Raw genomic sequence first — 14,944 nt, forward strand, 5'->3', positions numbered from 1 at the left:
AAGTCCTCATTCAGCATTGCTGCTCAGTTGATTAATCAAAGTCAGTTAAAGTGGGAAATCATAAAAAGCATATATATTTCAATATTTTATTATAGCTTAGAACATACAAATATACAACCACTTGCTAATCTTCAAGTGGAGAGAGGGCTAAGGTCTTTCCTTAAGTGTGGAATCCTTGATTCATGAATGACCACATCCATACTGAATTGTCCATGGATTTCAGCTTCAGCTTCTTTAAAGTAAAACAAGAAACTTAAATATTTCTTGTTAAATAAACTCAGCACAGACTCCATTATTATGATTTTTTTGTTCAGGTTTTTTACATGATAACGTAGTGATTAACAGCACAATCTCTCAACAGACTGCCTGGTTTAAATCCTGAATGTACCACTTCCTAACCTGGGCAAGTTGCTTAGCTTCTTTGTGCCTGTTTCCTCAGTACTTCGGAGAATTATTGTGAAGATTAAATAGTTATTTAATAGAAAAGCTTAATATAGTACCTGACACATAATAAAAATTTAATAGATGTTAACTATTTTCTAGTTGTCTCACCCACACCCAATTCAACAGCATTTTATAAAGAAATTTACCTTCATTGAGCCTTTCCAAAGGATTTGGTTTAGTGTTTTAGAAACAACAATTTTCTTTCCTGACTTCCAGTCAAGATGGTGGCATAGGTAAACACAGCTCACCTTCTAGTACAACCACATCAAAATTACAACTAAAATATAGAACAACCATCATTCAGAACAATCAGAAATAAAATTGAATGGAAGTCTGACAATTACAGAATTAAAGAAACCATATTTATCCAGATTGGTAGAAGGGGCACAGACACAGAACAGGCTGGTCCCACGTCCATGTGTGGTGGATGAAAATTCAGGAGGGATATCTTGGGAGCAAGGTATCCCAGCCTTACACCAGGCCCCCCAGCCCAGGGTTCCAGTGCCAGGAAGGTAAGTCCCCATAACTTTGAGTTGTAAAAACCAGTGGGGATTAAGTTGGTGGAAGAAACTTAAGGAGTCCCAAGAAGTACCCCCTAAAGAACCCACACACAAACTTACTCAGACTCACTCCTGCTGAACTCCAGCACTGGGGAAGCAGCTTGAAAGGCACCAGTGGCACACAGGGAGGAACTAAAGTGGTTAGCCTTAAGGCGAGAGCTAGGGGACAATTTTCTTCCAGACAAAAAGGTGAGAAGAGGCCATTGTCCCTTTTCTGAGCCCTCCCCCACAGAGCCTAAGAGCCAGCAAGCTGGTGCCATATCTGAAACTCCATCAACCTGGCTAACACTATTAGCCCCGTCCAGATCAAATTTATGGGCCCACCCAAACTATTAACCATATGAATGGCTGGTCTTGGATAATATGTCCTCAGTAAAAGAAGATATTAGGTATGAAAATATATTTTTAAAGAAATTTTAAATGGTTTGTCCTTAAAATAAGGTTGGTTCTTTTTAAATTAGTAAGAAAAAAATAACTAGGAGGGACTAGTAAAGCTGTAGAAAGTTGCCAGGCAAACATGGCATCTCTCTCTCTCTCTCTCTCCTTCTCTACCTCCTTCCCTCCCTCGCTCCCTCTCTTCCTCCCCCCATCTCCTACTGACAGATATATATGCATATCCTGTAACATTCTTGGTGAATTTGCTCCAGAAACACAATTTCTGGGCTATTTCCTAGTGTTTCAGTTTACCACTAATGTTTCTACCCAACAGTTCCATAGACCTCATCATGAATAGCTACAAATGCTGAAAACTCTGATCCTCTTCCAAAGTTATTTCTGCTTTGGGAAAAACATGTGAACTGCCCGCCCTTGGATTTGCTTGGTCTTGATCCCATAAATGATGGGATTCAGCATAGGTGGAACCAGAATGCAGACATTAGCCAACAAGATGTGGATATGAGGAGGAATGTGACGTCCAAACCGCTGAGTAAGAGTTGTGAAGATGGCAGGCCCATAAAAGAGGATGATGACACAGACATGGGAGCCACATGTGTTGAGAGCTTTCTGATGAGCATCTTGGGAAGACATGTGGAAAACAGCATGAAGAATCAGCACATACGAAATAAAAATTAACAGGACATCTAAAACCACTGTCGATATTACTACAAAAAGACCATACCAGATGTTCACTCGAATGTCATTACAAGCATATTTGGCCAAGCCAATGTGTTCACAAAAAGTATGCGGAATAATATTATTTTGGCAGAAAGTCAACCTTTTCAAAAGAAATATTATGGGGAAAATTGTACAGTAACTTCTCAAAAAGATGATAACACCAATTTTCCCAATCACTGCATGTGTAAGGATGGTGGTGTATCTCAGTGGGTAGCATATGGCAATGTAGCGGTCAAACGCCATCACCAGCAATATCCCTGACTCAGAAATAAAAGTGCAGTGAATGATGAAGAACTGAGTGATACAGCGATCCAGAGAGATCTCCCCAGCATGGAACCAGAAGACGGCCAAGGCCTGAGGTACTGTGCACGTGGAGAGGACAATGTCTACTATGGCCAGCATGCAGAGAAAGAGGTACATGGGTTCACGGAGGCTGCTCTTCATGATAATGATAATAAGCAGACTATTCCCAAGCAGGGCAATGACATAGGAAATGAAGAAGGGGATAGAAATCCATATGTGCTGGTTCTCTAGGCCGGGGATGCCCAGCAGGTGGAACACGATGTGGCTAACACCAGTGTGGTTTAAGGCAGCCATGTGGGAGGAGACCACCAGAGATGTCACTTCTTATTCACAGAACAGAAAAAAATGCAGTATTTCCTGTAATACTCTTTCTGATGGCACAAAGAGCTTTTGGCTTAGTCCACACTTCCATCTTCTTTGAACATGCAAATAATAAGAAACATAAAAGGTCAATAGAATATTATTTCCCCTTCAATGAGTGATAGCCAAATTAAAAGGTATACATCATTCTACAAACAGAGTATCATGAAAAGACAAAGGAAGTTATTCTATGTATCTGAGAAGGCTATAATAAATGTTTCTTGAATGTGAAGAACTTGAACTTGACTTTATGGTGGGTACTTGATCATAAGGGGAGAATAAAAAAGAAAGGGAAACAACAAAATAAAATGAATCAATGTATAGCATGTTCATGAAACAGTGTTTCTTCTGCTCTGAGTGGCTGAGCATAGGGAATACTCTGTACTGAAGAAAGGAGAGTAAATGATTGTTCAGGAAAATTTGGTTTAACTGAAGAAAATAAGATTTGAAATCTCTCTGACTTCACTATACAATTTGCCCACTTGCAAAGTCACGGGAACTTTAAGAGTAGCATGGACAGGGCCTGTGTACCTGAGGTGAGGCACTGCTCATGCTCACACCTTAAGGAACTAAGTTTATAAATGACTGAAATTGGAAAGTAAGACATTATTTCTGGGAGGAGGTGTGCATGATATTTGGAAACTTCTTCAGATGGAAATTCTATCATTTAGTTTTCAGTGTACACTCATTCATTCACTAGCTCTGTCATTTAGGAAGCAGTAACTGTTTTTCAGGCACCATATTACAAACTGGGGATATAGGACAAATGGGGATTTGACAAAGTGCTATGAACTTATGGTTTGAGATAACAAATTTGTAAGCAGATAAGTTGAAGAGTTGAATACCAATGTTAGTTTCCCCTAATAAAAGTATTTTTAAAATATCTAGTTCAGTAGCTAAATTATAGCTCATGCTCATTAGCATTATTTCTTCCACTCCACTTACCCACTTGGTGCCCATAATTTTTCTTTCTAGGAAAATGCACTCCATTTACCATCCTCCAGTGCTAAAGGAACATGTTCACCTGTCAAAGGGGTCTAATCAGCTGGCCTAGGTCAGGGCACTGTCACCTGTAAAGTGTATGGCTACTTTATGAAAAAGTTCTCTCCAGTGAGGGCAGCTAACCTCCTGCATGAAAAAACGTGGGATGGCAGCAGAAGGATGTGAAGGCTGGTGTGTGACTGAAAAAGTAAAGGTGAAAAATGGCAAGAAGGAGGAGGCAACAGAAGGCACAAATCAACAAATGCAGAGCTGGAAAGGAGGAAAGATTATGGAAGCTGGTGATGGCCTGATGGCCATGTGTTTGAGGAAAGGAAGCAGCAGAAGGAATTTTATTAAGCAGAATAAAATTATTATATTTTCTTTCTATTCATTTATAAGTATTTTATCTAAATTTTACTCATCCCTAATGTATGGTGTGAAATTTTTTCAACTTGGAAATAACTTCATATTCTGATTATAAAAGTAGTATTGTACCTTATTTTTTTTAAATAAAGACAGGAAGAACAAAGTAATTTCACCTTTCAAAAAAAAATATATGTTTTAATATAAGTACATACAGGGAGTTCAGAGGTTAGGGATTTGCCTGTTCAGTTGGTCTCCTGAGCAAATTAGAGCGACTGGTGTGACACAAATTTATCTAAAAAACCCACTCATTCTCCTTCCCCATTATTCTCCTCTCACACCTGCCCAAGATATCCTGTTTACTTCACAAGTCCAGCACAGATTCTTGTCATTCTTGGCTCTCTTCTCATATTTGCCAAGAGGGGTCTGCAGTCTAATATCTTTTCTGTGTTCTCATGCTCAGTCTAATTGTTATGATACTTGTCATAGATTGGATTACTTCTCTTTATTTTCCAACCTTCATCATCCTCAGCTACCCATATACTCTCAACATACCTTCCCACACCTTACCTTCCACTTCGGCTGTAACCAACCAGACAGATGCCTCTTGTCTTTACCATTCTATGTTCATACATATCAATAACATTCAAGAGCCCTTTGCCTCTGGCCTGTATTGGACATAACACCAACTCAGTCCATACCCTGATCCTGGAACCACCTCACCCACAGATGTCTATTTTACTCACCAATTTTTACTGAGTCTTCAGAAACAGATGTGAGATTGGAAATGAAATTCAGTTTGTTGAGGGCCAAGCAGTTGAACTATTTATTCTTGTTCATGGGATCCCTGAAGGAAGCACTTACCTCAGGTCCCCAGGGGCATAGATGTCTCTACCAGCCTCACCCTCTTCCCAAATGGCCTTGATCCCAGGCCTGTGTCCCCCTTGCCTAGAACTTCTCCAGAGTATTTTATCTCCTACTATGCCTCACATGCTCTGAAATCCATCCAACACCAAGTGTTCACATTTATGATGTTTTACTACAAAAAAACCCCTCCCATCTAAACCAGCTTTGCTACAAGCTTGTTTCAATACTTACATTAGCATTCAATATTGAATTAAATTAATATTAACATTATTTCCAACATGTAACATTAATGCATGCAATTAATATGTAAAGATAATTTTAAAATTTTCATTCCTCATGTAAAGGATGACATTGCAGCTCTATTCATCCCTGGAGTGGTGATAAGATTTGTATTCATATTCATAAATAATGAGTTTTAATTCTTTTCTAAGGGTATATAAATGTCTGTACACAATCTTTAGAAGATATGTGATTCTTGGCATTTGTGATATATTCTTATTTCATTAGCTTGCTTATTGTATTATTCTGTTTAGTGCTTGGCCACCAAAACTGCACATTTATGGTTGTTGGAAGAAAATTATTATGTTTTCTTTATATTCTTTTATAAGTATTTTATTTAAATTTTACTCATCCCTAATGTATGGTGTGAGATTTTTTCAACTTCTAAATAACTTCATATTCTGATTATAAAAGTAATATTGTACCTTACTTTTTAAAAAATAAAGACAGGAAGAACAAAGTAATTCCACCTTTAAAAAAATAGGTGTTTTAATATAAGGCCGCACAGGGATATTATCTCAGCTAGTCTTCTATACTTTATGCTTTTCTAAAAATCTTACTAAAATATTACTAATTAAAGAATTATATAAGATTAATGCATTGTATTTATTTATACATGTCTTTGTGGATATAATTAGCACAATTGTTCACCTCACACTCAATGCTTAAGGAGTGCAATGAGCATTTGTTAAGACAGAAACATGTACGGATTTCAGAAGTAATCAGATTCTGTGAGAAGCCTATTGTTTTGACAATCTCAAAATACAGTTCTTTATAATGAAACAGGTGATATTTGCTGAGTTTTGTATTTCTTAGAAATTCTAAGATCAATTTATAATATTTCCAAAATGACCGATAAATGCTCAGAAATGCATTGCATTCTCTTGTAAAGTTTAGCCCACCTCTCTCTTCTCAGTGTCAGTAGGTATAAATTAACAGCCAAAATTGTCATGTGGCCAGTGAACTCTTGATGACTCATTGGCGAAGCTTATACATGAAAACCACGGGCAGCTAAATCCTAGAGAAATAGATCTAAACAGTTTACATAACTATACAAATGAGTCTTTTTCAGACACAGAGTGGCACAAATCATCATATAAAATTAATCCACTGGTATAAAATTTCAGTAATATTAACTGAATAAGTTGTATTCTGCTGTACACATTGTGCCTATTAACAGCAATGCATATGGTATTGTGCATTTAAAAATCTTTAAAGAGGGCAGATCTCATGTTAAGTGCCTTACCACAGAAAAATAAACTTTCACATAAAAGTTTTCCAAGCCAATGACAGGGTGGCAGAAGGAGGTAAAGTAGAGTGGAACAGGAGAAGCCTCATGATCAGAAAAAGGATTTTGCAGATTCAGGTCAGAGACCAACAACCTGAGGACTAGAATGAACAAGGTATATTTCATCGATATCAGCAAGCACTTATGCTGATAGTCAGAAGCCACCTGAACTCCACCACTGTGCAGTTATCTGGTAATTAAGGACCTCCTCCTCACTAGTGCCTTGGCACTGCACCCATGCCTAGAGCTAGAATCAGCCTCAGAGAGAAAGGAGGTGGGGAGGGGGCACTCTGGACTGACTGAGAAAATCTTGAATTGGCAAGGTCACATTATTCAAAAATGACTAGTTTGAACTTTTGACATTAGGTAGGAAAAGGCCTTGATATAAAAACTATATTTTGAAAAATGAAAAATAAATAAAAACTGTATTTAATGTGAACTATGTTTAGCCTAGTGTCTGAGTGTGTAGTTTAGAGGTCACCTGCCCAAGTTCACACATCCAGCATCCACATTACTAACTATAGAGGTACATTAGGTAATCTTTCTATGCTTCAGTTTCCCCACCGGGGAACTGGGATAATAGAACCTACTTCAGATGATTGTTGTTAGGATTAAAATTAATACATGCAGAGTGGTCAACCCACATGAATCACTTAATAAATATCAGTTATATACAGGGGTTGGCAAAAGCAGGTTTACAGTTGTGAGTAAACAAAATACAGTTTAGTCTTGTATTCGTCGTCGGCAGCCGTCCGTCTCGAGAGACAATGGTGTAGCTTCTTAAGAGTCTATCTGCACCGCCGAGAATGGCTGTGCAGTCCAACTCGGGAGTGACACGGTATCTGTCTCTTCCCGTGTTGAATCGACATCTTGTGATGATGCTGGAGTGTCCTCTCCAGTGAAGCTGAAGCTACAGAGCCTGGGCAGGGTGATATGGAGGGTCTGCTGTTGCCCATGCAGCAGACCCCCCTCTCTTCGCAGCTGAAGGATCCAAGGGAAAGACGGAGTCAATACAGCTTGGCTTCAGGTGCACCGCAGCAGTTGCCGGTGTTGACTACAACGTCAAACCGCCTTAGGGACTCCGGCTCCGGATTTTCTGTCGGGGTTTACTCCCTTAGCCTTTCCCCTGAAGAGGTATGCCGCAAGGCAGCGGAGGTTTTTTGGAGTCAGAGTTTTCCTTCTCTGAGTCTTGTATTATTGTTTATTTAACCTGCATATCTTTTTCCATACAAACAATGGTAAACCTATTTTTCCCACACCTGTAGTGTGTGTGTGTGTATATATATGTGTGTAATGAAAAATAAAAATACATTTTTTCAACTCCAAGATTTTGTTGTCTAAAATATCAAACCCTTGAGAGAAGAGAGCCTAGTCCATATTTTTAAAAAGCCATCCTGTAGTTCATCCTGTACTATAAAACTTTTGGAGCAGAATTTATTGTGTGTCTACAAGAAAAGTATGTGCAATGATCATTGCACTCTGGGAATCCTTTAGTACTTCTTAAAAGGTTCTATTCTTGATCCATCCTCAATATCTTCCCGACTTCAAGTTCTCAGCAACAACTTCATCCACAAACACATTGTAAATGCTCTGTTCAGCTATCAGATCACAACTTGAGGTTATTTTCCTCAACAAAGCCTATGGGCTTGCCCTAGTCTCAAACAACTTTCCTTTTGAGATCCCAAAGCATTCATAAAGTACATTCATTTGTGTGACAGCTTGATTATTTATCTTTCTCTTACTCACTATATTGAAATATCCTGAAGATATGGATTGTAGGTATTTTTGCAACAGGTAAAACTGGGACAACAAGGACCTAACTCCCATGGCAATGTTTTCTCCCCTAGCATATCACTGGTTATGCACTTTTGGACCCTCTGACCTTCCATATTGCTGGTCATACAGACCCCCTAACCTTTCCTCCCTAGAGCTAACATTTAGGCCTCAGTTGTGTTTCAGCTCCAGGATCATCAATAAGCATGTCCTTGGTGAAAATTTAAAAAATGCAACTGATTTCTGGATATTTATTTTGTACCCTCCTACTCTTCTGGATTCATTTATCAGTTCTAGCTAGGTTTATTCTTTGGTATTTTGGGTTTTGGGGGAGTTTTTTTGGTGGAATCTTCAGCGTTCTTTATATACAGAATCATGTCATCTGCAAATTATGACAGTTACGCTTCTTGCTTTCCAATTTGGATACCTTTTATTTCTTCTTGTCTGATTGCTGTGGCTAAGACTTTCAGTACTATGTTGAATAAGATGGTAAAAGTAGACATCCCAGTCTTGCTCTGGATCTTAAGGAAAACACTCCTAGTTTTTGCCCATTGAGTATGATGTTGGCTGTGAGTTTGTTATATATTGTCGCGGACTTCTGACCAGCAGAGTCCACGGTGTTGTGGATGAGGAAATAAATGCACAGTGACTGCAAGAATCCTGTGCAGAAGAGGGGACAGAACTGGCCACTTTCTAGAGGAGAAAGCACAGTTTGCCCCTGCCTTAACAGGCTTTTATTGATTTCTTAGGTGGATTACATCCAAGAAAATTGTGAATATAGTGCCAATCATTGCCTTATATGATTATTACTTTTACATATTAGAGAAAAGAATGTTACACATGCACGGATGATAAGGATAACTTATTTAGCCACACCCTGTTCTTAGAAATTGGCCCAGAATAGGCTCTAAGAGACTGGTTCAAGGTTACACGCTGAACATCTGTGGTTCTCAGCCCAGGATGAGGGGGTCCTTTAGCAGAAAGCAAGCTTTTTAACTATTATATAAACACAGGGCTGGTTCCCTGCAGGAAAACCAGTGTGTGGAGTGGGTCCTGCGTGCCACGACGCTCCCAGTGGTTTTCCACTCTGGGGCTGAGCTACATTTGCAACCACCAAGCACCTCGGCTTCCCATAATATATGGCCTTTATTATGTTGAGGTTGGTTCACTCTATTCCCACTTTGCGGAGAGTTTTTCTCATAAATGCGTGCTGGAGTTTATCAAATGCTTTCTCTGCATCTATTGATGTGATCATGTAGTTTTATTCTTCATTTTGCTTACATGGTATATCACATTTATTTATATGCAGATATTGTGCCAACAGCGCATCCCTGGAATAAACACCACTTGATCATGGTGTATGACCTTTTTAATGTATTTCTGGATCTAGTTTGCTAATATTTTGTTGAGGATTTTAGCATTTATGTTCATCAGGGATATTGTCCCATAATTTTCTTTTAAGTGCCATCTTTTAATATAAGATAGGAAGTGTAAAACATTGTAACACAGTGGGAAAACAACAGAAATATTAAGAATAACTTATTGATAACCTTTTGGTGTAATACCCAATATTGTTTGTCTCAGGAAAGTTATCAAGGATAAGCAGGTGAATTATATAATAGAGTGGTCAATTCTCCAAGAAAACACAACAATTAGAATGCCTATGCCTCTAATAACATAAGGTCAAAATATTTGAGCCAAAACCTCACAGAACTGCATGGAGAAAGAGACAAACCCAGTATTATAGTTGGAGACAGTCTCACCCTTCTTTCAGTAATTAGGTTTTTTCAGATATACCCAGAAGTGGAATTATTGGGTCCTTCTTTGTCCCTTGTTACAGCCTATTTTGTCTGGTATAAGTATTACTACTCAAGCTTTTTTGCTTGTTTGTTTGTTTGTTTTCATTTTCATGAAATATCTTTTTTCATCACTTTTATTTCAGTCTGTGTGTCTTTGTATCTGAAGTGAGTCTATTTTTTTTCTTTTTTTTCTTTTAAGTATATTTTATTGATTATATTGTTACAATAGTTCCAATTTTTCCCCCTTTGCTACCCCTCGCCAAGCACCCCCTTCCCCAACAATCCTCCCCTAAGTCCATGCCCATGGGTCGTACATACAAGCTCTCCTATCTCACCCTTTCATATATTCTTCTTCTTTTTTAAAATTATTTATTTATTTATTTATTATTTTAACAATAAAAAATAACAATCCCTCCCTCTGAGACTTAAGACCCTTTATAATCTTACAAAGGACAATGGGCGAAGGTCTCGAGCTCCTCTAGCTGCTTCAAGCTGGACATGGTCATTGTCCTACCTACCCTTGGGTCCAGAAATCCCTAAGAGTGGGAGTGTGGAGCGGAGGGTGGCCTTCCCACATGGGGAAAGATTGTGCAGACTCCAGGTCAGTTGGCTGTCCCCGGACAACGACACGCTTGATTTAACAGTCTGGTATCCTTGTTGTATTCTGGAGGCAACAGATTTGGCAACAGGGTTAAAAGACATCATTCAATCCATAACCACTAGATGACAAAATACAGGTATTAATTTTTCAATGTCCCACATTAGGAAAAAGAAGGGCTTCTTTGGAGGAAGGTGTGCCAGGCACATCTCACCTATCCAAAACCCTTTTGCCCATTATACTTAGTTTGGGCTGAGGGAAATAGTTTAGGTTTCCCCCCTCTCAGACCTCTGGGCTCTTTCTGTCCAAGCCATTAGGACAGAAAAGAGAAACCAGTTTTAAAGTGAAGCCCACAGACCACCCCATTCTTCACCAACCCAGCCACTTAGTTCAGCCAAACCATTGAGTCTCAGGAGGCAGCAATGCAGACACGATGAAGGTAGGCCTATACATACAGACAATCACTCAGGTAATGAGATCATAGGCTTATGCCCTTTGAAAACAGAAAACACATGTTAATTTATGTAACATAACCCACAAACAAGTCTCTAAATCTGTAGGACTGTCTTATCGGAAAGACATCCAGTTGCAAGGCATTTGACATTCTTCTTGCCTGTAAATTAAACATCTTTGATAATACCACAGACATAGTTTAACTTTCAAATGAAAAGAAACTTTGAAGACGGTTAGCTGCACTACTTTATAGTCTACCACTGAGCATTGTGATTTTCCTTGAATCACAATTTTTCTCCCTAAGATTACTCTCCTTGTCATTAAAGGGACTGCATTAGGTCCATTTTTAATTTATCCTGTTCATTTGCATAAACACAACAACAGCAGAAAATGATCACTTATCATCTTTAGTTCTGCTTTACTGGAACTTACACAAGGAACATTTAGGGTGACCTTCAGTCTGCCCTTCAGGGCACAGAAGCAGAACCACATACCTGGCATTCATCCTTGCCTGTAAACACCTGTCTTTTCCAAGTCCTTCTGGTTTTCCATTGTGCCTTAAGGTCCCTTCTAGCCATCTTTCAGGAAAACAACCTTCATTCCTTCCCTGGAAAGATTGCCATGGACTGTGCATCCAACCTAGGTACCAGGCCTTTTATCTCGTGGGCTTCTATTACCTTTGAAAGTCAATCCCAGTTCCTCAGGGCTTTATGGTAACAACCAGAGCCCAAGCATGTATCCTTTAGGTGTGACATTCCAGTCAAAGTCTTAGTCAAAAAAAAAAAACCTCTATTAACAACTGGTCTTATTAGTTTTATGCAAAGAAACTTATGTCATTACTTACTTCTTTAGAATGCCAAACTCTGAACAGATCAGATAGGGGGAAAAATATACAGTGTGAAGGAAAATCCCTGTCCTTCTAATATTCACTGAACTGGCATGCCATTCTTTATATTTTTATTTTTTTCCCCACTAAAAATTTTTTTTGTTTGTTTTTTCATTACAGTTGTCCCACTTTTTCCCCCTCTTGCTTCCCTGCACCCTGCACCCCTTCCTCCCACATTCAGTCCCCACCCAGTTGTCCATGTCCATGGGTCATTTATACATGTTCTTTGACTAGACCCTTCCCCTTCTTACACACTTCTCTCCCTCCCATTTCCCCCCTTTGTTACTGTTAGTTTATTCCTTGTTTACATACCTTGGGTTCAATTTTACTCATTTGTTTGTGTTGTTCATTAGCTTCCTGTAATAGGTGATAGCATAAGGTATTTTTCTTTCGTTGCTTGGCTTATTTCACTAAGCATAATTCTCTCTAGTTCCATCCATGTTGTTGAAAATGGTAGAAGTTCTTTCCTTCTTTCAGTACTTATTCATTGTCATTTTCCCCCTTTGTACTCGTGTTCCTCTGTCTCTCTTTATTTCTTCATCTTCTTAAAGCAGACACTTTAGCATCTCTTGCAATGCTGGTTTGGTGGAGATGTATTCTTTTAGCCTTCTTTTGTCTTGGAAACTCCTTATTTCACATTCCATTTTGAATGAGAGTCTTTCTGGGTAGAGTATTTTTGGTTGTAGGCCTGTTTTTCATTGCTTGGAATATTTTTTGCCATTCCCTTCTGGTTTGTAGTGTTTCTGCTGAGAAATCTGATGATAGCCTTATTGGAGTTCCCTTGTATGTTATTAGTTGTTTCTCTCTTGCTGCTTTTAGGATTCTCTCTTTGTCTTTGAATGTTGGCATTTTAATTATGATGTGTCTTGAAGTGGGCCTGTTGGGGTTCATCTTCATTGGGTCCCTTTGTGCTTCCTGGACTTGCGTGACTCTTTCTCTCCTCATGTTAGGGAAGTTTTCTGTCATTAATTTTTCAAAGAGGTTTTCTATCCCTTGCTCTTCTTCTTTTCCTCCTGGAATTCCTATGATACGAATATTATTACGTTTCATGTTGTCCTGCAGCTGTCTTAGAGCCTCTTCAGTCTTGTTCAGTCTTTTTTCATTTTGTTGCACTGTCTGAAAGTTTTTGTCTACATTGTATTCCAGCTCACTGATCCGATCTTCTGCTTCCTCTAGCCTGCTTTTAATTCCTTCTATTGTGTTCTTCAAGTCAGAGATCGTATTCTTCATTTTCTCCTGGCTCTTTTTATTTTATTTTTTTACATCCTGTCACACCACTGATTGAAGCAAAACAGCACGACATGCTGCCACTTCACCCAAAAGTGATGTTTTCACTTTGCCCTTCTTTGACGGCTCAGTGGGTCATTAACGAGAGGCCCAATGAGTGCTTTTAAAAGGGGTATCTCCTGGCTCTTATTGATAGCTTCTATGTCGTTTTTCATGCTGGTGTAATTCTCAGTAAGTTCCTTGTAGTTTTTCTGCAGTTCCTTGTAATTCCCGATGAGCTCATTGAGCTTCTCCATAATCCATGTTTTGAATTCCATATCTGATAGTTTGCTCCCCTCTATTTCATTTAGCACTCTTTCTGTGGATTCTACCTTTCCTTTCAATGGGGGGTTGTTTCTCCATCTCCCCATTTTTGTGACTCCTACTGTTTGTTGGTGCTTCTTAGAATGATCTGCACTTTCTGGATCTGCCCCTGGTGGCATCAGATCCTGTACCAGTCTGGGCCTAGACAGCCTGTTGGAGACTTCCAGGGATCTACTGCCTTTGTATGACTTCTTTAGTTGTTAATCTACTCAATCTGTGATTAGCCGTCAGGCTTAAGGACTGTGGGTGTGGCAGCTAAATTCCTGTAGGCTGGGCTTTTGCTTCCCCTCAGGCTGACGCAACTTGGTCTGCCTGCAGTACTGGGGATAAGTCAGCACTGGAACCTGGTTGGATGCTTCCCCAGTTCTCCCTTCAAAGCCACCACACCAAAATCTCCCCAAGCATCTCTAGTCCTCTCTGCCTTCCCTCCGCTCGAGCCCAGGGTAAGTGGGGGCCAAAATAGTTTCGTATGTGATCTGCTTAAGAGCTCTTTTTCTCCAGCTGTTTCTCTCCAGCTAGCAAGAAACCCTGTGGCTTTTTGCTTTTCACAGCTGGATACTATTTTACTTTCCACTCTGTTGCTGTAGGCTGGGAAGCTCAGCTGGGGGTTTAGACCCTGCCCTTCTCAGGGGGGACCCCCAGCTGCTGAGCTGTTTCTCAGTCCCTTCAGCTACCACCCATGTGAGCCCAGCCAGCCCTTCCGCATCTCCACACTCCCTACTGGTCACGTTGTGATGTAGCAGCCTTTTCTGTCTCTCCGTGGTTATAAGACTTCTCTCCAGCTAGTGTTCAATTGGTTATTCCAGATGATTTCTCCAAAATTAAGTTGTAAATCCAGACTAGTTCTGGGAGGAGGTTAGTGTAGCTTCCACTTACTCTTCCACCATCTTGTTTCTCTTGAAGTGAGTCTCTTGTAGACAGCATATATAAGGACCATGTTTTGTTATCTATTCAGCCACCATATGTCCTTTGATTGGAGTATTTAATTCATTTTCAGTAAAGTAGTTGTAGGTAGATATGTATTTATTGCCACTTTATTATTTATATTTTTAAATATTTTTATTTATTTTTACAGAAAGAGGAAGAAAGAGAGGGAGAGAACATCAATGTGCAAGAGAAACATTGATCAATTGCTTCTCACATGTCCCCAACTGGGGACCTAGCTCAAAACCTGGACATATGCCCTGACAGGGAATAAACCAGTGATGTTTCAGGTTGTGGGATGATGCTCAACCTACTGAGTCACATTAATTATGGCCATTTATTATTTATATTTTTTTATCTTTT

At 39.3% G+C, this 14,944-nt stretch overlaps 1 protein-coding gene and 1 non-coding gene across 2 annotated transcripts; both read right to left on the minus strand.

Moving 5' to 3' along the window:
- Positions 1 to 1,772: 1,772 nt before the first annotated feature.
- Positions 1,773 to 2,729, minus strand: LOC150018395 (olfactory receptor 52B4-like). The gene has a single exon (XM_090267757.1). It carries the CDS (start codon positions 2,712 to 2,714, stop codon positions 1,773 to 1,775), a length of 942 nt encoding a protein of 313 aa, XP_090123883.1. The 5' UTR covers positions 2,715 to 2,729.
- A 10,602-nt stretch (positions 2,730 to 13,331) lies between these two features.
- LOC150018396 (small nucleolar RNA SNORA21) lies at positions 13,332 to 13,467 on the minus strand. The gene has a single exon (XR_016509524.1). It is a non-coding gene; the product is annotated as a small nucleolar RNA SNORA21 (small nucleolar RNA).
- Positions 13,468 to 14,944: the final 1,477 nt, after the last annotated feature.

This window comes from Furipterus horrens, unplaced genomic scaffold (genome assembly GCF_987537825.1).
Source record: "Furipterus horrens unplaced genomic scaffold, mFurHor1.1.pri manual_scaffold_2, whole genome shotgun sequence".
NCBI lineage: Eukaryota > Metazoa > Chordata > Mammalia > Chiroptera > Furipteridae > Furipterus > Furipterus horrens.